This window comes from Coloeus monedula (genome assembly GCF_965178545.1).
Source record: "Coloeus monedula genome assembly, chromosome: 12".
NCBI lineage: Eukaryota > Metazoa > Chordata > Aves > Passeriformes > Corvidae > Coloeus > Coloeus monedula.
In genome coordinates, this window is record NC_138792.1 from 8,852,189 (window position 1) to 8,876,701 (window position 24,513).

Genomic DNA, 24,513 nt, shown 5'->3' on the forward strand with positions numbered 1-24,513 from the left:
GGAAAGCACAGCCATAAACTGCATTTTCTGCTGATACTTTGGGGCCTTAGACTGATCTCTCTTTCACGTTCTCTCAACACGAACCAGAAGCGAAGTGCGAACACGCTAACACGGAGCGGTGCCCGGCACTCGAGGGATCTCCCGAGCCGGGGACGGCGGCGGCGCCCGCAGCGGGTCCCCGCGGGGCCCGCGCCATCTGCCGGCAGCGCCCGGCACTGCACCCGCGGGGGCCCGCGGAGCGCGCTGCTCCTCGTGCGCTCGGCATCTTCCGGGGAAAGGGGCATCTCTTAGTGTGACCCCGGACACTGAGCGCTGGAGCGTGTCCGGAGAAGGGCAGCAGAGCAGCTGAAGGGTCTGGAGCACAAGTCTGATGAGAAGCAGCTGATGGAGCTGGGCTTGTTTAGCCTGGAGAAAAGGAGGCTCAGTGGGGACCTTACCCCTTTCTGAAAGGAGGTTGTAGTGAGGTGGGGATCAGCCTCTTCTGGGCGACCAGCGATAGTACAAGGGGAAATAGCCTCGAGTTGCGCTAAGGGAGACTCAGGCTGGATATTAGGAAAAATTTCCTCACTGCAAGACTGCTTAAGAACGAACATAGTGGAGTCACCATGCCTGGAAGTGTTCAGAAAATGAACGCATGTGGCACTTGGCAGTATGGTTTAGTGTGCATGGTGGTATTCAGTCAGAGGCTGGACATAATCTTGGAGGAATTTTCCAACAGTAATGATTCAGCACATCACCAGCCAGTCGAGGGAGGTGGTTGTCCTTCTCTGCTCCGTGCTGGTGTGGCCCCATCTCAAGTCCTGGATGTGGCACTTGGTGCCATGGTTTAGTTGAGGTGTTAGGGCACGGGTTGGACTTGATGATCTTAGAGGTCTCTTCCAACCTGGTGGTTCTGTGATTTTGGGCAGTCTTTGAGAATGGACAGGGAAAACTTTAGTATGTCCTAACTACCCAGGGAGGTATCAAATTGCATTAAAAATTGAGTTGGAAAGAGTAATTACAAAGGAGTTCATAGACATGGTGCATTGACTTGTTTTTATTGCATATTAGGGTCGACCAGGACCGATTGGGCTTCCAGGACCAATAGGAGCACCTGGATTTACTGGGCCAGAAGGTTTACCTGGAGCAAAAGGTGAGAGAGGAGCAGTGGGCCCTCCTGGACCAGCTGGACAGAAAGGTGACAAGGTAGGCTCAATGGTGATTTTTCTGGCTCTGCAATAGTTCTATGGCCTTCTATATATTTTTGAGTGAATAAAGATAATCTTGGGCTATCTGTCCGGGGGTAAAAACACAATGGTATTTCAACAGAATCTTTAGAGAATTGTCTGTATTTATTTTGGAATGAGAATACAGATGCTAAAGCTGCTAACTGTGTAGCCATCCTGGTAGGTGAACCACAGCCAAATGAGTATTGCTGTTGCAAGTAGTCTGTCTCTTCACATGCCCAGGGGAAGGTGGGTGTTATTCACACTTTATTCAGGGAGACACAGAGCTGGTTCCTGTGTAGAGGATCCTGGGTTGGTGTCTAGAAAAGCAAAAAGAACGGGTACTAAACAAAATCTGCAGTCCAGTTTTGCAGGTGCAAAGTTATTTCTAACAAAAAGAATATGATAAATCATGCCATAATAAATGGAATAGCCCATAAGGTGTAGGTGTCAATGAATGCAATGTGCAAGATTGGAAGCAATTTCTTTGTACTGAAAAAAATCCATTTACTCCAGAACTGTTTCTATCCCCTGAAATGATACATACGCAATACCAACATGCCATAAGATTCTCTCTCTCTTCATCCCTTTTGGGAGCAATGTACTTTACCTTTCCAAAGCAAGAACAATTTAGACTGGGTATTCTGCTTATCAGTCTGTTATGCTACTATCCAGAGCAGAGCAACAAAGTGTGGTAATTACTTGCAGCTTGGGCAGTCTGAACTTAATGCAGTGGTCTGCATATCTCTGGAGGTCCTATCCAAGTATAGACAGAAAAATATGTAAGTCTTGTTGAAACTCTTGGAAAGTCAAAGGTTAAGTTTATAGCAGATTGTTTATTTTCTTGGCATCTTGTTTTTTCCAGATGTGCAGTAGGAGATTATATTTTTACTTTAAATTGCCTGATTAAAACATTCCTGAAGCACTCATTTGGCGTCCAGTCAAAATCAGATGCTCAGTTCCTATCTTCACTGACCCCTGTGGTCAGAGAGAATCTGCATGAGATAGTTTGCTCCTTTTGATTTTGAAAGCAGAAGTCCAAGACTTCTGCTTCTCACATCTCACAGGTAACTGAAATATACAGACCTATGAAGTGAAATGTAATGTGTACTCTCTTTCTTCAGGGTCCAATGGGAGTTCCCGGATTTCAGGGCATCAACGGGATCCCAGTAAGTTTGCATATGTAAATATAAATCACCAGAATGTTAAACACAACCAAAAGCACCTGAACGTGATAAGACTGTCTTAGCACATGCATAGTGTACCTTGCAATTGCTTGCTTCTCTCTGGAGGAAAATAGCCATGTTTGTTAATCTACCTGGTGATTCCATGCTGTTTTGTAAGATAATAGGAAGTTGGTACATATCAGAAAGTGAGCCTGAGCTACATGGGGATCATTTGCATAATTGATTAGCTTTTCTTTCAGCACCATGGTCCCTCAGCACTGTCTAGAAAACACTGTATCATAAACCCATAGACCTGCAGAATTGAAAGGGACTTCAGGGAGTCAGGTATGATCAGCTGTGCTACAGGCCATTTTCAGCATGTGTTTCTTAACCAATTCTTAAAACCTTGTGATGGTGGAGACTAACTTCTCTATTAGAAAAGCTTTGCTAATACCTAACTTCAGTCTTTCTTTCTCCAGTTTAAAGCTCTTAGTTCTTATGTTACTGATCAGGGACACAGTGAGAAGATTGTTCACTTTTACTTTGTAGTAGCCTTCTTGTATGTGATAGCTGTTACCAGGTCTCCCTCAATCATCTTTTGCTGTGACATGAATGAAAATAGTGATGAGATAATCCTTACTTCTCTTCTAGGTTCTAGTCCTGGTTTAGATCAGGTGACAGGCAGGTAGCCACTTTCCCTGACCATCAGGAACTTTTGGTTTCTTTCATTCTTTAGAACTTTACATTCTAGTGACAGTTTACGAAAAATTATGTGCCTAGAGTGTTTTGGCCAGCTTTCTTTTACTTTGGTTTCTCCAGTGATTTTTGTGAAGACATATAGCTGTATCTCAGGGGAACTTTGACTGGATCAGCTTTAGAAGTTGCCCCAAACTTCCTTCCTCTTTCTACGCTATTTGGCTCATCCTGCTTTCTCCTTCTGATACTAGAATTATTTTTATTTTTTTGATGGCATTTTTCCATCCTGTGTATCACTCATACTCTTTCTCATCTTCCCTGCTTTCTCAGCTGGCCAGGAACTCCAACAGTTGAGCTCTGTTTTCTTACTTCCTATCAAAAACTGAATTGTTGTGATAGATTGGCTGAAAATGCACAGTTGGCCTTGTAAATGAGCTTGTTTGATTTCCAGTTCCTTCCTGGCCCTTGTCCTTCACTCCCCCTCTGCTCATCCTTGCCTGTTTTCTCTCCTGCTCTACTCCCTTGCTGCTATTTTTTTTTTTTGTTTTGCCACCAGCCAACTGTCTAGGTCTGAAGACAACAAGCTGTTCCCATAATACTTAATTTAATTGAACACACTGTGGGAACATGCTGTTCTCAGGGTATTTTTTCAGATGAGGCTCTGGAGAAAGGGGATTCCCAACAATGAGGGGAGGCAGAGATACAGCAACAGCTTTTGCCAGGTAGTTGTCAGCAGCAGGCATTCCAAGGAGAGAGTGCAGGGGAGGGAGATGAGAGGATTCAAAGCCTCCAGCATATGCAGATCTACTCTGCTTTGCAGCATTCTGCAGGTGGGTGAATGGGAAAGAGGCAGATTTTGCTGGTCATGAACAGCAAAGTTCTCAACACTGTGGGTCTTCTGTGCCACAACTGCAGGGCAGAAAAGGGGAAAGGGAAACTTGTTCATACTGTTTACACTGTAGTCACTGAAAATGCTTCAATTGTAGGCTGAAAATAGCAACCACCACCACTTGAGTAAATATTTTTACTTTTGCCATTACATTTCAGGGTAGGGAGTAACTTAGGTTTTTTGTGAAGTGTATACAAATATAGGCACTTTATATGGATGTGTGAAATGCAGAGCAAAGGAGAGAGCACGTGTGTGTGAGAAAGATGGGAGAAGTGAAAATATATTGCTATCTCTGCACATCTAAATATGAAGAGAGATTCTTTGTAGTATGCAGGTATGTTAGTGTGGGCAGGTGTAGTTTAGTCATGGCCATGGACAAGGCCGTTATTCAGAGGGAAATCCCACTGTTGACCTTAAGGGAAGTGGTATTCCACAGAGTTCCCTTGGGGAATGCTGGTGGCAAGTAAATCATGTTTTTGCAGCTGGCTTGACTAATCCCTTTAACCTAGTAAATACAGCAGCTACATGTGTTTATTGCTAGACTTTCGTGTCATGCTGTAGGAGAAGCCCTCAAATCCTTAGCCCTCCTTGGGAAGTTTATTTTTTCCTATAGGACAAGATTCAAGGACACCTCTGGCAAAGGCTGGAACTGAAGCTGGGATATGTATCTAGCTTTTCATGAACTGTCCAAGGAGTTCTAGAAGGAAACATTTTTATGATAAGTGAGCCTTTCTCTGTGCCATGAAAGCCAGAGCTATATGAAGAGGCAGTTTTGTGATCTTCCCAGAGTAAATGCAAGCACTTGGTGATGGCTGGAGAAAGGCCACTTTCCTTAGCAACCCATGAAACTGTTTATTCAATTAGTTTTGTATTTGTCCTTAATTGCATTTGTTTCTCTGTGTTTAAATATGTGTTGAGCTCTCCTGTTGGGATCGCCTTTCTGTTGTTTGATTGAGAAAAGAGGCCCCTTGGGATCAGAGTGTCAGGGTACAAGCAAGAGTCAGATAAAGGAGGGCCCAGCTAATCAGTTCGAGTTTCCTTATCTGTCCCACACCGAATGCCTCCTTTTGTGAGAACAGAGAGCACAAGCATCTCTCCAGCCTGTGCTTTAACTCAGATCTGTAAGTTAATCACCTTGCCATGTATAAGTAAAGTGTGTGAAAGTCTTCTGCCTTAGTCATTTGAGGTGCTTGTGTTCAATTGGCACATCTGCCAAAACAGGAATTTGAGGAGGTGAGAGCAATGAAACTATTAACCAGCACTTTTTCAGGTCAAAACAGCTCCTTGAATCAGTATTTTAAACCCCTGGGAAAAAGGTTCTTTTTAGGTAGGACTTAGCAACTGTTAAGGAAGTCAGTTGTGGGTGTTCAGTATCTCCTCAGATAAGAGTCTTAAAACATTATGAACTCTGATTTCAGGTTAGCTTTAAAGTAGGAAATCCTGTGGATTGTTTTCCTAAAGCAAAAGACACAGAATGTGTGTATATGTGCTTGTGTGTCAGTCTGTGTTATGCTTTGGCTCAGAACCACGGACATGGATGCCATGGGATTAAGTGACAGGGGCACAGATTTATTTAGCACACGTAAGAAATCACTGTGATCAGCATACTTTATGTCCTCTCTCCGTGAGCCCCTCACATTTTAAGAGGATACCAAAGTCCTTTGGGCCACTTACAGGCTGAGAGTTAGGAGATCTCACCCAAAGCGTTTCTGAGGACAAGGGTCACCCGACAGCTGCCTGCCATGGGCTGGCTCTCAGCCAGCACGAAAGCTGGAGCAGCTTGGCTCCCTGTTGTCTCACTCTGAGGGGCAGATGTTGGCCCTTACAGCTTCACTAAACCTTGCAGCTGGTCACCTTGTGCTGTAACCAGATCCATGTGCACTTGTCCCACATAGCTCCTGGTTTTGTTGATGCTGTAAACAAAGTGAAAGACCTGGTAGACACTGACAACTCTGGCCTCCCCCTGCAGTCACTTCCTGTCCTTTCAGAGACTTGATGCTCTTGGCTATGACATCCTGCATGAATCAAATTAATTAAGTAATTTCTAAGAGACAAATGTAAGTGGCAATAAATTGCTGCTTCAGCCTAATCCAGGGCTTTACCAGGGCCTGGCAAGTCCCTGCTTGCACACCACATGTGGGTATTTTGACAAACAGACTAATCGTCAGAGCAACTGGTACTGTTAATGCAGTGGTCTCTGATGGTAATGCTGTTGGATGACTTAATTCAGACAAATTTATATTTGTCTGGGTGAGTTACCTTAATCTGGTAGTTGAGACACATTTGACATTCATTCAGTTCGTACCTTGTTGACTGACAGAAAGCAGATCAGGTTACTCTCGATTTTGTTGGCACAAATCTCAGTGCAGTTGCCCAATGAGCTGGACCAAGGACCTCATCTGACTGAAAATTAACTCTGTTGAGAAGCAGAACAGTTATTTCTCTGCTGTGTTTGTTTCCTACTCTGCCAGCACAGGGAGGAGGTACGTGTGAGTAAGCTGCAATGTGCAATAGCCCTCCTGGCAGCAGCTGAGACCAGTGATCAGCTTGAGTATTCACATAATTATGGCCTAAGTTGCCCTGAATCCTTGAGAAAGTCACTGTGCTACTGTGTGTCCCCAGCTTCCCATCTATAAAATTAAGATTATAGCATTCCCACATTTTCCCAAGGGGTTTAAAGATCCTTAGATAAAAGGCTTTATATTACTGCAAAGTTCTCATTGAGTTTCATCAGAGCATATGCTATTGGCTTGGACTGGGAAGACCTTTAGTGTTGCAAATGTGTTTTATTTTAAGTGTCAGGCATGAAGGATTGTTAATGTTCTGCTTTATCTCCATTTTATCCATGTTTGGTTTTTTTTCACTTTCCTAATGTGAGTCATAGCTTGGTTAGTGCCATATCTTAAGGACAAATCTTTGGGATCAAACAAAAGTACTTTTGGGATGAGTCAAGATCACTGTGTACAGAGGGAGGAGAGAACTGTCAAGTTACAGATACTATCTTCCAAAGTTAAATTTTCCTTCTTGCCTTAAAACAATGCTGTTGAATGCCACAGGACTCATTTATAGGAAAAGCAGTATAGAATAAGGAGCTGCTTGAAACTTGAGTAATGTGACTGACAGTTCTGCCTTTCTGCCTCCTGCCCTCACATACTGATATGGCACTGGAGAAAAAGTACCTGAAGTCTCAAACGTTGATCTCCTTTGCACCAGTACCGTGCTGAGTAAACTCCAGTCAGATTAGTAGAGCTATACCAGGGCCAAAGACATGTGAAATCAGAATTAGGTACAATTGTATTTTGCTCTGCTTGATTAATAGTTGGCCATTGCAAGTACTTTTTAAAATATGTTTTTAGTTTAATTAGATCTTTCTCCCAGTTGCTTTGCCTAAGGTCTTGTGTTTAATATAAGAAATAAAGCTGTTCTGATTCAATGGCCTGATGCTGGAGCTTTAACATCTGTTGATCTATTAAAAGAAAGAATCTACACTGGAGAGGAAGAGAAGTCACTGAAACTCTAAGCAGATTGGAATTATAAATGCTCAGTATTGTTGAGTCTGCCTCTGCCCTTGCCTTCACATGAGCAAGTTCCATTCCTGGTGTCAGGTGCACCCTTGCGTGCTGTTTTACACTGTTACATTCCATATGGTTCACACTGCTGTGGGATGAGTATTGCCCTTTTGAGACCTACTCATGCACAAGTAATGTACTCCAGAAGACTATCCCTTGGAGAAAAAGGTAATGGGATGAATGCAGCCAATGTTCTAGGATTTAACCTTTAGGGAGGATAAACAAAGCTGGCTGAAGAAGCTCATTCTGTTGCAGTCTGCCATACACTGAACTTGGCTGGGAGTTGTGCAATTCTTTTGGTTTGTGTTGCCATTTGGAAGGAAGATATCAGTTTTCTGGGGACAACAGTATTACTAATAAAATAATGGATCCTGTCAGTCATTCTCTCTTATTTCCTTTACACAGGGTCATCCTGGGCAGTCTGGACCTAGAGGCCGGCCTGGCCTCGATGGCTGCAATGGTACCTCTGGGAGTCCTGGCATTTCTGGACCAGATGGGTTTCCTGGCCTACCTGGACTGCCTGTATGTCCCAACTCAAGTGTGGTGTTCTGTAGTCACTAAACCAGGATTTGCTTTTTTTGACCTTGTTGGAGAAGTAACTGCCAAGGAAGAACCCAAATAACCCTAAGTTTATTAGCATTGTTAGAGCTCAATTTTCTTATCCACTTTGAGGATAAAATGAAGGTCCTGTGGATAAAATCCCCTCCCTCGCCTGTTTCCATCGCTTTTTTGGATGCAGCCCGGGATATGGGTGGTTTTCTGGGCTGCAAACCCACACTGACAGCTCAGTTTTTCATCCACAAATACCCCCAAGTCCTTCTCCAGGGCTGCTTTCAATCCAGTCATTGCCCAGCCTGAATCTGTGGTTGGGGTTGCCCCAACTCAGTTGCAGGGTCTTGCACTTGATGTGGTTTACATGGGCCCATCCCTCAAGCCTGCCAAGGTCCCTCTAAATGGCACTGGTGTGTATATGAAGAGGGGAGTTACACCATGTCAGACAGGTTCAAATAGGATCTAAGGTTGTCAAAGGCCTAAAATGAAAGGGAAATCTAGTATAAACAGGAAAATACCAGAGCAAATGTTTGCAGAACCTTATTTTTCTAAAGCTGCAGGAAGTCTTTAGTTCTCATAATAGCACAGCTTCTGACAAAGCAGCAGTGGTACTTTTACAGTTAACTGGAGCCAGGAGTTCACCTTGTTCATTATGCTAATTAGAGATTCTTTCAAAATGAAAGCAGTATTTCTTCAAGAAATTTATTTTTTACTTTTCTTTTTTTTTTTTAAATCAGGGTCGTCCTGGCCCAAAAGGCCTTAAAGGAGAACCTGTTTTTGCTCAAGGCAGTCTTAAAGGATTGAAGGTAAGCCTTGTCATCACACAGGAGAAAATGCAGTACCAAGCAACTCTTTGATGTGCCACAGGTTGCAGGGCTGATACTGCAGGTTTGATTGCTCGTGGTATCAGTCCAGTGCAGAGCTGTGGAAAAGGCCTTGTAATAACTTCATTAATGACAATACAGAATACTCTCAGAACCTGGAATTGCTCGGTTTTTGAAGAGATCTTGCTCATCCCATACTGGGATGCTGGGACATTGCTCATTCTGTTACTTTTCAGTGCATTTTATGACTTCTACTGTGAGATTCCAGCTGCTTCCCAGTGTTTCTTGTACTCAAAGGTACTAGAAATTTATCAGTCCCTTTCTTGGTTTGCATACATGCTTCATTAAATACTAAAAATATTAAAAAATTCACTTTGTGATCTAAGGCCTCTCACACTGACTTTGCTGGTCAAAATTAGGAACTCCTCTAAAACTCTATCCACATTATATACACTCATAAGTTCATACAAGTCAAATAGATCTTTATTAATTTACTCTGTATTTATGGGAAATAAAGGTAATTTCATATTATGATTGTATGCTTTTGCATATTTTATAGCACTCTTATAATAAAAGTTTTTATAGTGTATTTTCAGTGGTTTTGTAATTAATATTTTTTATGTCACTTTATTTTCTCTTGTTACACATAAATAAAATGGCTCTAATTTCTCTAGAGGTCTCCATTATCCAATTCAAATATGGAAGCACAGATTTCAAGATATTTTCCCATTTATACTTGATCTAATATTAACTAACAGCAAATATTTCTATCTATGCAAAGCTTGATGTTCCTTATAGTTTGTTGTAATAATGCTGTATAATTTTTATGTATGCTTTTATGATTTTTAGGGTGAAAATGGTCTTCCTGGATTGGATGGAGTTCCTGTAAGTTATTTAATATGGGACATACTGATTTTAAAGAATATTAAGTAGGTACATTTTCAGGTATTGGTTCTCAAGGACCCTTTTCAAATTAGTGGGAAGTGTATTTACATGTGTGATACCAGCAAGCGGTTCTAGATTTGTAAGGGTATGAGTGGATCCACATTATGGTAGAAGTCCAATTTTTCCTATTATCTATTTCATTATTCCTTTTTCAAATCAGACTCCCTTCTACCATTGAACTCTGTACCATTGATTTTCGAAGTACATCTAATCATATGAAATAAATTGTTTTAATATTTGAATTGGCATACTTAACTAGGGCATATTACTTAATGTTTCCTGAGACTCACTTTGGAGGGGGTTTGATGAGGTAAATGGTACATATTCTCTATTTGTCCTCTGTTCTTTTTATAGGGCCCAAAAGGTTTTCCAGGTCCAGTAGGTCCTGCAGGCCCTATAGGATTACCAGGTTTTCAGGTAAGAGACCTCAGCTGTTGCACTTGTTGATAGAACAGTTCAAACTGTTGACAGTTTCCCCTTCTTGTCTCTGTGTCATGACAATGAGCAAAAGTGCCTGTGCACCTGAAAGGACTGAGCACAGCTGACTTCTACTATAGGATGCTTGGTCTCAGGTAGTTTAATCTGATCACAAGAGCAAAGGCTCCTCTCTGGAGCATCCAGAGCAGCAAACACGGCCGAGGGCTCCAGCAGAGCTCTGCGGTGCTCTCTGCAAACACCTCATTACCCTGTCCTGAGCACCTCCTCATCACAGGGCCTGGGGGAACAGGCTGGTCTCTGATGTTTGGAGCCTTTGTTGTCACAAGCTATGTTAGAGTTGCTTTGTCAAGATCCTACAAGAGAATTTCTATTCAGTAAAGGTAAAACCAAACTACATTTTTGTTGGGTTTAAGTTGAAGTTTTCTCTTAATTGACGACGGTGCCAAAGAGCTGTGCTATGAGAGATCTGAAGATTTCAGAGCACGTGTCTTGCTTTTGCTTTGGAGGCAAGAAAGGTTCAGGTATCACTGCAGATCCCAGCATTGCTCCAATTTTTTGCATCCTAATTAAGTCAAAAGGAGTAACGTCTTGATCTTGTTTATGTTTAGGGTCCAGTGGGTCCCCTTGGGCCACCGGGTCCAAAAGTAAGTAGCTACCTTTCCTTTTTCTTTTTACACCTAATTTTTGGGGGTTTAACAGTGCTGTGGGCTTAGATGATAGTGGTGGTGGTGTTGCTGTTGTTTTATTATTCTTTCACCCATGGTTTTTTTTTCTCTCCTAGGGTAACATGGGATTAGGCTTTCAAGGAGAGAAAGGAGAAAAGGCAAGTGAAACTTGTTTTATTATGGAAAGAGCATGAAATTATACTCTAGAGCTCCAACATAGCTTGATCCTCTAGAAAGTGGCTAGATTCTAGCATTTTCTTCTTTTCTGTTTTGTTTTCTTCTCCTGAACTGGCTGACAGTTCAAATCTTGCTAAAGAATCTTGCTGGCTCCTCATTTGTTGGTGCACTAAAAAGGATGGGAGTCTTTTCTGGGTGAGAGGAAGAAGGGGAAAATCTCAATCAGTGCATTACTTTCATGGTTATCAAGGCCTGAGGTCCTTTGACATCTTTTGAATCTTCACATTGCAGTTTCTTTGGACCATCACCTTTTGTATTGAGTTATTCCACTGACTTCATTCTTACTGGCTTTCATTGCATTCTTTGGGTCAACTGGTGTGTCATTTATAGTCTCCCTATCCTAAAGGGGGGTCCTGCAGTCTGTGTCAGAATTTACACAGGCAAAATAGGGCTTCTTAAAGTTCTCAATCTGGGACTTGATTCTGCTGATGTTAAAATTGGCTCTCAGCATTCTACAATTCTAGTTGTTCCTTCTCTTCTTTTCTTTCATATTTCTCCCCAAAGCTTTTCTGGAATGTTTTCCTGTTGGTTCAAAAGCTGAGCCTTTTTTTTTCTTGCCGTGTTTTATACCCACAAGGCTTTGGAAACAGATGCATTTTGTTCATCCTGATTTTCCATCTGATCTTTTGATTCCCATGACCAAACTCCTATGCCATCATTCAGGCACATAGATCTATATGTATGAGATATAATTAAAGTGGTTTTTCTTCTGATTTGTAGGCCACTTCATAGAAAATTAAACATGGTCTGCTACGTCAATATCTTCCTCTTTTGTCTACAGGGAGATGTAGGGCTGCCTGGGCCTCCAGGTCCCCCACCATCCACTGGAATACTGGAATTCATGGGATTTCCAAAGGGGAAGCAAGGAGAAAAGGTCTGTAGATTCAGTTTACAAACCCTCTCCCTCTCTATGCTCCTTCATTCAAGAATGAACGAAATTACTGTACAGTGAGAGCTGTTACATTTCCACATCAAAAAGTTTTCTGTACCAGTTTATTCTGTCAAATGGTTATTGAATAAAAATATTCATAGCTCAGAGCATTGTGGATCACTAGAGAATACACACCTCTCAGAAGGAGAAATCTGGAAGCTATTTAAAGGATTTTGTCATTAATCCTAAAAATAAGTGAACTGTAGTTTGTTTTTGTTGGACCTGTGAAGCTGTGTCAGCTGAAGCAAAAAAATCAATTTAGAAAAATAAATGGAAGCTCCAGCTCTTTTGCCTTAGTGCACACTACTCTGAAATAATCAGATTTTTTCACCTTTACTTTGTTATTACTGAGATGTGTATTTAGGCCATCAGTGTTTTTATAAAAGCTGTGTGGTCCTTGAGCTAAAGATCCTCTAGACACATGAAATTTAGGCGCACTGAATTAATCTGGGACTTACACAGGCTGGTTTGGGAGCCCAGTCTGAGCTTGCCTAAGTCCCTGCATAAAGTCATGAGAGAGATTGTTGTACTTGGTCAGTTTACAGTAGAGTGAGGTGAGGCTCAAACAAACCCCATTCCTTTGGGCTCACTCTGGAGTTTGTAAGCAGAGTTGTGAACACATTGCTGTCTCATCATGTGTTATTTTACTGCTTTCATGAGGCACTGTGCATGTTGCAGTTTCCTAGATGAAAATGTGAAATGCCTCTAGTTTGACTTGTAGCAGTTGGGGACAGTAGAGCAGCAGCTCCCAGGCAGTGGCATTTGAAGCCGTGGGAAGTGGCCAGAGGATGCATCAGCACTGTGCTGAGAGCCCCTTGATCCAGAACATGGTGACACAAACCCCGTGTACTCGCTGACAAACAAATTACAAGGCCTTACTTTAGGTGTCAGGGGCATGGCGGGTGGGTAGGGGAAGCTCTCACTTTCACAGGCAGTGATTTACTGTGTTTGTCTCTTCTGCCTTGCCAGGGTGAGCCAGGTCCTCAAGGATTCCCTGGAGATCAAGGATTGCCTGGCATCCCGGTAAGGACAGAGGAGTGCTTTTAACATATGCCTGATAGGGGTTAGATGGTTCAACAATCTCTGAATAGGTCACAGGGCCTCTACAGGAGTTTCTAGGCACCAGAGAACTTTGAAAATCTGATAAAAATGTTCACAAGACTTTTTGAAGAGTGTAACTGTAATCTGATAGTTTTTTGTCCTGTAGATACAAAGAAGATAATGCTGTCCTACTACAGACTTACAAAACAGCCAAGATTTCAGTACCTGCAACCTGCTGTTTGCAGAGACCTGCACGGAGCTCTACCCATGTCACAGCCACTTGATGGCAGTGTTCCTTGTATCATAGACATTTAAAAAAATCCTAGTTTTTTCCCTTTAATTATATCTAAACATATATTTTGGTTTTTTACTTTAAAGCTGTAAAACACATACAGGTATCTTTCCTTCTGTCTGTATACACCCAGTTAAAATGGGCTGTTTAATATTAGTGCTCATCAACTCAGCATGATGTAGCATCTTCTCGATATGAATTGAGAAGAACAATTTACCTCTGAATTCCAGCGAGCTATTTCCCAGCTTAAAACTTTTTGTAAACAAAGGTTGTTTCAATAAGTTTAGGGAATAAATATTTTTGGAAACTTCTGACTAATAAGATAAATTGTTTGCCAGTTTCTTCAGTGTACAGATGTTCTTAGGAGAAATACGTGCAAGAAAAATCTGCACATGAAGCACAGTTTGTTGTTAGCCTTTCTGGACATGTTCCATTATGAGCATGTTTAGCTTTATGCATCACAAGAGACCCATTGAAGCTGGTGACATTGAACATATGTGCAAACTTAACCACAACCGTAAGATATTTTAAGATTGAAGCCTGGAAATTGCTTAACTACTGTAACTCTTGCTGAAATTAAATCCTGGTGTTCTATCTCTGGATGTGATACTTCTTGCTGACTGGGAAAACCACCAAACATTTCCAAATACTGAGCATGAAAATGCTAGTTTTGTGTCATTCTTGGGCTTTGGAAGGGAAAAGCGTGCTGTGAGCATTCCTTGAGCTGCTGCTGTTAAGCAGTGAGGCTTGAAATAATGTCTCAATGTAGAATAGAATACCGAGTAGCATTGGCAAGTCTTTGCTGTCTATAACATGGGGTCACTTGTGGTAGCTACTGAAATATGTGCCATGGTTTAAATGGATAGAAGTCGTGGGGAATAAAGCAGGTACTGTACTGCACATACTGCCAAGTCTGGTTGAAAGAAATTTTTCTTTCTGGGACAAAACAGTCCCAGCAGAAAGAGTCAGTTCCCTTTGTCTCCTTTTTGTACTCTTTGTATTAATAAATGGGTTTGTGTTCCCTTTACTTAGGGATGTGCTGTTAAATTCCAAACAGATCACAGAGATTTAATGTTGACGTTTTTCCTCAGGGCTTTGGAGGTGTTGGAGAAAAAGGAGAAAAAGGTGTGCCTGGCTTACCAGGTGGCAGGGTAGGTAACATCACAAAGTCCTTAAATGCCTTTTCTCAAACACATGAAGTGAGCCTTTCATCAACAGAAGCATTCCCTCCAGAGATGTGCTCCTACTCAACAGAAAAGACCAAGACATTCTGTTTGGCGTGTGCAGAATAAATTGTCAGATAGAATGTCTTGACCACACTGAGATTTACTGATTTTGTGATTACAACGTAACACCTAAGTTCCTAAAGTTGGGACACCATGACTTCCTTAACTTGAACTGCCTATTAGAAAAACAATGGTTAAATAAGATAAGCCTGCTTTTTTCAGTTATTATGTTAAATTCTTCACATTGTCAATAATTGAGATATAAGAAAAGCAGTGGTAGCTTCTCCTTTTGAAAATTTTTTTTCATTCTTTGATGCTGAGATATTTTAAGTCTGGTCAAGCTGAGATGGAACCTCCAAAAGCTGATTTCTGTGCTGTTCTAGGGTCTTTTGGGACTGGATGGATCTGATGGAATTCCAGGGAGAAAGGTGAAATTTCTTTTATTTTTTACTGTACTTAAGAATTACAGAAGCCCTCTGACTGCTTAAGATCTACTTATCTCGTGTCTCCAGTTCTCTGATGGATAAATATACCTGCCTTATTGAAATAGTTAAGCTAAGTAGAAAATCCATCAAACACTGTAGATCCCTTGAACTGTCTCTCTAATTAACCCTATGTGTTCAGTCACTTTCTTCTGTATTTTGTTTTATGTATGTCCTTTTCAAAATATAGTGCAGGTGACGGTCTCTCCAGTATGATCTAATTAATATCTGTATGTTAAAATTATATCATTAAAAACAAGCCCTTTATGACAAGTTTCTCAACAATACTGGTTGTGAGCTATACTGGGGGCTGCAGCAGCCCAAGGCTTCAGAATCACAGGCAAGATTCAAAGTTTAAGTTCCTTGTTCCAGAGATCTTGGAATATCCTATTTTATCATCTATGGCAATGGGATTTGAAATCTGTACTGGGCCAGTTTGGGTATGTTAGACAACAAAAGCAATAGATCTCCAGTCAGACGCCCAGAAGGGGAATTTTGGTGTCCCTGAGAATGCTACCAGGAAATGGGGAGCCGGAGGGCTGCATTTCCCAGTGTTACTTTAAATGTTTTGGTGCCAATCATTTTTTACAAGGGGAAAAGAGCAGAGGGAAAATGTGTGGGACAAGGAAAAGAATGTTTTAGACTCTTCATTCTGCAAGCATTTCTACATTTCTGTGGGAACCCCTAGGTATTCTCCTGATTTGCATACCTTCAGCCTGCTCACCATCTTCACAGCACAAGGAGGCCTGAAGGAGCTCTGGTATTTTGTGAGTGCTGAGAAATTGATGCCATCAGTTTTCTCTTTAATTCTTCTTCAAATGTTTGGTAGGACAAAGAATTGGGTTTGTGACTTAAGTCCAGGCTCTGCAGATGTCTCAGCTAACAAATAATGCCACTTATTGTCTCACTGTGTATCGTTGTTCACTTATGTGATTTTGCAGGGCCATCCAGGTGTTCCAGGCTATCCAGGACTGGATGGAGTCGAAGGCATGAAGGTAACTTCTCACTAAAGCATTGGTTTTTTTAAGGTATTTGCATAAATAAATAAGTATCATTGCTTCAATCAAACCTCCTGTTTGCCCCTATATCACTGTAAATTTCAGTGTGTTTCAGTTCCTCATTCACTTTATTGTTAAGCATAGAAATGAGTGGTTGCTGAGCTGTGAACGCTCAGCTATTTTAATAATTCTTCAATGTTAATCATGGAACTTCATGACTTAGAATTGTAGATGTAGCCTTTCTGGTCTCCTTTATCCTTACACCAATGCCATATTTATTGGACTCTTGAGGAAAGATTAGGTGGAAGTAAGTGGCTGTTGAGATAGTTGCCAAGGCTATCTGAAGTCTTGGATCACAGATCTACAAGTATGGACAAGCCTGAGAATGTGTTCAATTTCTTGGACTGGAGGCAGATGATGCATAGGAGACATTTTCTGGGTGCCTTACAACTTGGGCAGTCAGACAGCTGGAAACTGAATGGAAAATGCTTGGATAGTAGTTTGCTGTGAAAACACTGATCTGCCACCAAGATTGCAGACTTGTAAAATGCAAGTACTGAAGGAATTTTTGTGCAGACCACATGGAAGAAGTAGAAATTTATGTACAGAGGAGTATTACTGGAAGAAGCAACAAAGTGTGCACTGCCATGTCTCATTGAATGGTGTTTATATGATAAATATGATGGCAATTTGGACAAAAGCCAAATTTTACACTTGTGTTTTTAAAGAGGATCTGATACTCTTTGAGAGTGTCACTGGAATGAATGGAGGATGTCACTGGAATCCTTCCTGGAGGAAGGAATGTCACTGCAGTTTGTCACAACTTGCTTGTTCTACCTGGATGATTTTGTGAAGGAATCCATTTTTCTGTAAGCTTCTGTTATTGAAATTCAGTATCCCAAGGCAACAAATAGCTGCAGTGATGAAAGCTTTTAAAAATGAGATAGCTCTTACCAGTGAACAGATATTATCTACCTGATATTGGTCAGTGTGCTGACATAACTGGTCTCAGTACACATTGTATATACATGTCTGTGCTTCCTATTGAGGTAATTGGAGACCTTCAGAGGATAGTTGGATAGCAGCAGCCATCTTATCTGAAGCAGCCATCAGTTTCATCAGATATGTAAGTCAGGACAGCAGATGATTATGAATAGCAGAACAAAGTGAATTCTTCAGCAAGACAAAGAATGATGGTTACTCAGTGAATGACTGCAGACATTTGCACGGTAATACAGTCTGTCTCCTGACAAGCAGCCTCCTCTCCATCACCCATCTGAATGTGGTGTGAATCTGTTTTCTTTACAGGGTGAATTAGGTGACATCGGTCCCCCAGGCCCTCCTGTTGTTATTGACAGGGAAGGGGTAGTCATTTCAGGTACACATTTCCATTTTGTTTTGGAACTCATCTAAAGCACTTTTTCTGATCCAACTTTCTTTCTTACTGTATTTTACCACTTCCCCACATTGTATATGGGGTCTAACTCATCCCTTGTTATTTTTCCTTTATTTCTGTATTGTTTTGATACACATATGTTTAGTCCTTTTTTTATCACTTCAGAATTTACAGAAAGCCATTCATTCCCACATTGCAGAATGATGTGTTTCAAGGCAGAATGAAATGTCTTGCCTGGGAGACAGGCTGTGTGTGAGCATGGGCAAGTGCTGTGTTTGCTCTGTAGACACACTTCAATCTGTCTTCAGTGTACCAAGGAAAAATGGCTTCCTGGTGCTGCTTGGTAAAGGGTGCTCTGAATGTCATTCTGCTGTTACTTGTTGTCCAATGTGGTAAGAATGTTGTTGAGAAAATAAGCTTAATTAATGCCACAGCTGACTGAGGCCTGCATGGGAACAGTCTCTAAAGCCATAAAGGTAAGGGGACAAATTGTATGGTCTCTCCTATTCTTTCTCCTTCACATGTAGTCAAGTTTGAAACAATCTCTTTAACAACTCAGGAGCAATTTTTCCCAATATTATTACCTTTGACTAACAGGCTTTCTGCTCAGAGCTTGGCAGCCTTTGCTATCTGTGAGATCTGTGGCCACTACAGTAATTGACTGAACAGTCTTTCAGCAGAAATTCTGATGAGATTTTCTTCCTTGTTTTCCTCTTTCTCTTAATAGGTGCCCCGGGTGACCCTGGAAACCCGGGAATACCTGGTCCTCCAGGAGATGAAGGGATCATTGGTTTACCAGGCCTTCCAGGAGCTCCAGGGTTTCCAGGCCTGGAGAGAGGTAAAGCAGCTGCTGCCTGTGCTCTTGGTGTGGGTTTTGTGGAGAAGTCTCTGGGTAGTGGCCTGGAGATGGTGAAGGTATTGGAGCAAGCCTCTCCCTGCTCCTTCAGCTGGCTGATTTGCAGGCTGCTGTATGAGAAATAGGAGGCAGGGATGGCACATAGGGAAGCCAGTTGTGTTGACTTGGATGGGAACAGAATTAGTGCCACAATTATTACAGCCCAGGTAAGTCTTCACATGTGAATATTTGGGTGTGGCAGTGTACACAGGAGGCTGTGGTTTGATTTCCATTTTTAATGTGCTGATTGGCAGAAGTTTTCCTACATTTTAAATTATAATGAAAGTTTTTGAATTTTTTTGACGACTTTTTATATTTGCAATAAAGAGCTAACAGACTGGCTTGATAAACCAACTGGGAGTGCAACCTATTTGTCCCATCAAAGATCTCACTCAAAAATTTCTGTTTCACTTGAATGTCATCTGGGAAATTCTGGCCTGAATCTGCAATGATCCAGAGACTAGGAACTACCAAGAAAATCAGAAAATAAACCCCCCTCAGTCTTACATAATTAATTGTCTGATTGAACAGTGAGACTTAAATGCAGTACTGTGAAGTTTTTTGGATGACCAAAGGAGTGTGTAAATGGGAGCCAGTTGGTCCCTCCAATTAGTGCTTTTTCATTGGTGTACAATTATAAATTGTTCTGTGCTAACATGGTTGCAGTTCAAGGTACAATGGTAATTACCTTAACATTAAAAATACTTCAGTATGTTTGCTACTGGAGAGCTGTTCATTGTGTCATTGTTGTCTAGATGGAATGGGCCCTGGAGGGTCTCCAGGTATTCCAGGAGTGAAGGGTGACGTAGGAGAACCAGGAAGAGCAACAATTGGATTACCAGGCCCTCCCGGCAGAGGTGGTTTACCAGGTCTGCCAGGAGCACCAGGATTGCCTGGTTCACCACGTACGTAGAATTTTTACATCTATTTTTGTACTGGTTTCAGACTGAAATAGGATAAATAATCATTTATATATTTAGTTCTTTGCCAGTAAGGATTATTTGTCTGTAAATAGTAAATGTTTGACTGACACCTCATTTTGATTGTAGTTCATAGACTTATATATATCATCAGATACTCCTATAAAGTAAAACAATAGACCTGATTATTGTTAAGTGTGGTAGCCTGAGAGACTGAAGCACAAAGCTGTGTAGACACAATTTATGACACAAAGGACTTTGAAGGTCTAGGCTAGTCTCCTATTCACTTAGGTCAAGAACAGACCGTGACCTTATGAAAACCTGAGGTAAATGTCTGTCTTGTGAGCAGTGAGTTTGGGTACCAGGAGTCAGATAGGATGCCTAAAGAGACAGTTTCCAGACCTAAGGAAACAGGATTTTGTTTTTACATGTTTATTTGTATGGATGTCCTGATTAGATTAATTGTGCATTGTTTTGTTTTCCTCAGAAATTGAGTATTACATGATCAGGGTTGATTTTACAAAACTGTTTTGCCATTCTGCCATAAGCTGGGGTTTTTTGAGAGTCAACCCTTCAGAGGAGGGGACTCTCCTGTGATGGAGCCGGTGAGCATGGTCTGATAAAATGATTTTCTGTGGAGAAGAAATAAGTGTTCTCTTATCAATAACTGTTTGCTAGTCAAATCTGGATCACTTTTCTGCAGTCTGTAAAGCTCCTGTAGCTGTGTTTAGCTGATGGTTGCAGTTTGTTTCCATGGAGCATCAGATGGTGCTGGTCAGCACTCCATCTTACTGTTGTCACGGAGAGGAAGGGTTTTCAGACAGTGTACTTTTAGATTATATTTGATCACTTTCCACTGCTGTTTCTACCAGCTTATGTTTCATTCTATTCAGCATATAAAGAGATGTAAACAACAATCCTGCAGTCATGAAGTGAGGGACAGGGAAAGTCCCCTTAACCCTTTTGCCCTTTAGTATCTTTCCTGAGCTGCAGCCACTAAATGAAAGTCATTTGCCTTTCTTTACACTAACTGTCCACAGTTTGGTGAGTTCTTGGGTCAACTGGTAAATCTGTGAAAAAGTGCAGTGGCAGAGTAGAGGAATGAAACTCTGTTGCATCCACACTGTGAGAGCTTTTGGTTTTCTGTGTGAGAAGCTAGAAGCAAATACGGCAGAGAACTGCAGCCTGTGGTACCAACCAAGATCCATCTCCTTGTGTAACGTCCACAGTTGCAGTTTTGTCTGGTGCTAGTTGCATCACTGATGTTGTAAGTCAGTAATGAGCTGTAATCAGCCTTCTCATGTCTTTTCCTTGCCTTCTTTCTGCATATAGGCCCTTCATTCTCCCCAGGGACAATCCTGAATGGAAGGACTGGGGCCCCGGGGGAGCCTGGGCAAAGAGGGCTGCCAGGAGCTTTGGGTCCAAAGGGCTACAAAGGTAATTGACTCTTGTTTTTAGAGAGCTTTTCAGCAGTCATGGGGCTGACAGATATTTACATGTGGTTAATATCCTGAGGGCTGAGTTGTAAGTGTCTTTATGACAAATCACAGGAGGGTTTGAAGGAGCCAACAGCCTTTGCAACTTACAGAGATTTGTGCCCAGCACTGCCAGTAAAATCATATTTCTTCTTATTCTACTCAGGCAAATAAGCTGATAAACATCTCATACCCAGAAAATTAGCTAAGTATGTTATACTCTAAAGCCATGAGACTTAGAAATAAAATCTTGTTCACTGCTTTTTGCAATAGAGGCTGTAAATGGCAGGAAAATGTAATTTTATTCTTTTCTGTGCTAAAAATTGTAAGAATTTGGGTCTTAGTGTGTGACAGAACCAGCAGCAAAAGCCATGATGACACAGATATCACTGTGCTTGGTGATTGTTTGGGTCCATAGCCAGTCACAATTCAGGGGGTCATTGTAACCTACTGTGAGAGTGAGTATGGATTTGGGTTTTTTGATAACTATGTCTTCAAAAATGCACAAGACCTCCCTAAAACTCCCCTAAACCCATCTGTTTAGGAATTTTTAACCTTTGGGAAGAGGTCTAGAAGTGCTGAGGTTCATGCTGCACATGGTTATTTGGTGATGGGCATTGCATGGAAATTAAACTGGAGAAAACCTGAGCTCCACTTGCTTGGCACTCACATCACCTGAGCAGAGGAGGCATCAAATCAAATCATATGACAATAGCTTTGTCTTAATTGAATCAAATACTGCTTTTGGAAATCTTGCAACTGAAGAGGGTGTTTATCCAAATGAAACTCAGTTTGGAGTCTTGACTGTTTTCCAGGAGAGGCAGGTGATTGTGCTTGTGATGGAGGAGTTACAAGAGCTGGTCTAAAAGGCATCTCAGGTCCACCAGGTCTGTCGGGAAGCCCTGGTGTGCCTGGTGCCAAGGGCATTGGTGGAGACCCAGGCTCTGTGGGAGCACCAGGACTGCGAGGCCCTCCGGTAAGGCAGGAGGAGTTTATGTTGGTTGCTGTGAATTACAGGAGTGCCCATGTGCAATTGCTGGTCTTGAATTTAATGAAAGCAGAACACTTTTTTTTTTTTTTTTTTCCATAATTGCTTCTATTTGTTTGGATTAAAAAAAAAAGCAACCTAGAAACTGATCTGTGTAAAGAAACTGAAAGTAGAGATATTATCAGCTATAAAAATGGGAGAACAAATGGTTCTTAAGTTCTGAGAACTGCACATTCATCAGTCAAGAGAAAAGTGGTAACAGTTACTCATCCCAGGATTTCTTGGAAGTAGACATACATGAATTAGATCCAGGGCTCTTCCTAAGTGAGGGCTGGCTGGAGAAGCAGTTGTACACGTGCATGGAGAGAAGATCTGAAAAATCAAACAGGGTGATCCTTCCACATCATTGCTCATAGCTATAAAAACTGTGCACCGCAGTCTGCTTCCTAAATGCTGTATGCTAAATACATTAATGAGAGTTGAGCTCTGCTTTTTATCAAACAGCAACCATAACAAATTGGATTTTCCAAAGTGCTGAGCATTGCTCATTGCAACTATTTACTTTTGAAAGTCGTAGTCCATAAAGATACCAGTCTTTTGTCTTCAGAGTATCTTTATCAGTGTCAGTAAGTGCAGCACGCCAAGCAATAGGGAAGAAGATTGATTACTTGGGTCTCATTATATCATGAGTGATGTAATGTTCCCAGATGCCGTGCAAGATTGCTGTCACTATTATCAGGGTTTGCCTTGCCACTGTGGAGCTGTAGTGACAGTAGAAACAGCTGAAAATAATCGAACCCCTCTTTTTTTTTTGTCACAAGGTAATGTATGCAAGAGGAAACCCTCTGGAGATTCTTTCTGATCCGGTCATTGTGTCTTGTCCTCATATGACATTTTAAAGAAGCAAAGCCTTTTCTTTGTATGTTCATGTTCCTTTTCTTTATCTGTTGGTCTGTAGGCTTCAGCTGGTCAGCAAGGACTTCCAGGCCTTAAGGGAGAAAAAGGGGATCCATCCTATGCAACAGTCAAAGGTGCTCGTGGGGACCGCGGTGCAACAGCGCCCAGAGGACCTTCAGGCATCCCGGGAACTCCGGGCAGGGATGGACTTCCAGGCTTGCCAGGCCCACCAGGCCCTCCAGTAAGTTCAGATTAATTTAGCAGCAGTGTTTCAGAACTGGAATAAGGAGCAGAGAAAACAGCCACACCTGGCAAACTAGTCCTGATTAGCCCTGTGATAAATCTCCAAATACATTAAAAGCTCACAGTCCCTGAGCACAAATTTGTCTTGGTCAGGATTAATAATTGGCAATCCTAATGCCTCTATCAAAAGATAAACTTCAGTACACCCTAATGCTGTTCTATGTTGTGTCCTGAAAGACAAAAGATGTTGTAGGCCTAATTGAAATTTAAAAATCACACCAGAATCTTACTAATTAAAAAAAAAGTAAATGTCTTTCAGAATATGTAATATTTGCATTTTGGCAAATACAACATAAAATATTCTTTGTAATAGTCACCTAGTTTTCCTGCATTTTAAAATAAAGATGGATAATTTACAGTGGTTTCTATATATCTTTTCAGGCTCACATGAACCTTGCACAGAACAAACCAAACTCTTACACACTCTTAAAAATGGCAGTGATGGATATTCTTTCTGCATCCATTTGATTTTCAGCTGTAGTTGTCTTTGCTGTGCACAGGGTGATGGTGGACTGGGTTTCCCAGGTGAAAAAGGGCTGCCAGGATTACCTGGCACCAAGGGCCATCGTGGAGAAACTGGTTCTCCTGGTGTTGGATACCCAGGTCCTAGTGGAATTCGTGGACCACCAGGTGACCCTGGAATGGATGGGTTTCCAGGACAAGCAGGTCTTCCAGGCCCTCCAGGTAGGTGTTACTGGGTCTGCTCTTACTTTGAAATGGTGTAGATCTGCAAGTCAAATGGTACTCAACTTACTGCTGTGCCCGTGGCCAGGCCAGAAGATTACATTAGGGTAAAGACTGCTCTTGAAATTAGTTGAAACTCGTTTGTGGGCTCACCAGACCTCACATAGCAGTCACAGCTTCCTCAAGTTATCATGTTCAGGAGGACATAGATAATAAGCAATAAATACTCAAGCAGTGCTAATACTAACAGTATTAGCTGGACCTACTCCCTGACTATTGCTGGAGAGCTATTTTACACCAAAGGTAGTTAGGAAGAGTGATAAAATTAGGTTTTTAAAAACACCTAATTCATTGTCCAGATAAAAATAGTAATTCAGTAGTATCTGAGATGTCTCAATCAGTTTTCAGATCTATTACTATTATTGAAATAAGAGCTCCAGGTTTTTAAAAGACTAAATGGTAATATATAGTATGAATGAACAGGTGTTGATTGAGAAGAGGTTGTCATGACAGTCAGGTAAGGAGTTCAGTTAAGACTTGTGCACCCAGCTCTGGGCTGTGTTTGCTTCCTGAGGTACTGTAGTTTGGCTCAGTTGGTGTGTCATTATATGCACCTAAAGCATACCATAATGACAAGTGGTGAAGGTAAATATAGGTTTGATCATACTTCATATATGATGTTTTATGCTCATTCTCAAATTGAGTTACATGGAAATTCATGTCTAAACATTTATGGAAAATGTTTTCATTACAAAATGACTGCAGAAAGCTGCTCCCAATGTCTTGATTCCATGTCAGC

At 41.5% G+C, this 24,513-nt stretch overlaps 1 protein-coding gene across 1 annotated transcript in view; it reads left to right on the plus strand.

The window, feature by feature from the left end:
• The window catches only part of COL4A6 (collagen type IV alpha 6 chain), a 126,961-nt gene that overhangs the window by 83,868 nt on the left and 18,580 nt on the right, over positions 1-24,513 (plus strand). Inside the window, exons 4-23 of the mRNA XM_082289722.1 lie at positions 1,051-1,185; positions 2,330-2,374; positions 7,931-8,047; positions 8,815-8,883; positions 9,751-9,786; positions 10,201-10,263; positions 10,893-10,928; positions 11,066-11,111; positions 11,972-12,060; positions 13,087-13,140; positions 14,542-14,601; positions 15,060-15,104; positions 16,100-16,153; positions 17,465-17,534; positions 18,280-18,390; positions 19,203-19,352; positions 20,700-20,804; positions 21,658-21,818; positions 22,789-22,968; positions 23,531-23,714. Coding sequence (XP_082145848.1) covers positions 1,051-1,185; positions 2,330-2,374; positions 7,931-8,047; positions 8,815-8,883; positions 9,751-9,786; positions 10,201-10,263; positions 10,893-10,928; positions 11,066-11,111; positions 11,972-12,060; positions 13,087-13,140; positions 14,542-14,601; positions 15,060-15,104; positions 16,100-16,153; positions 17,465-17,534; positions 18,280-18,390; positions 19,203-19,352; positions 20,700-20,804; positions 21,658-21,818; positions 22,789-22,968; positions 23,531-23,714 — 1,810 coding nt within the window. The remainder of the gene's footprint in view (positions 1-1,050; positions 1,186-2,329; positions 2,375-7,930; positions 8,048-8,814; positions 8,884-9,750; positions 9,787-10,200; positions 10,264-10,892; positions 10,929-11,065; positions 11,112-11,971; positions 12,061-13,086; positions 13,141-14,541; positions 14,602-15,059; positions 15,105-16,099; positions 16,154-17,464; positions 17,535-18,279; positions 18,391-19,202; positions 19,353-20,699; positions 20,805-21,657; positions 21,819-22,788; positions 22,969-23,530; positions 23,715-24,513) is intronic.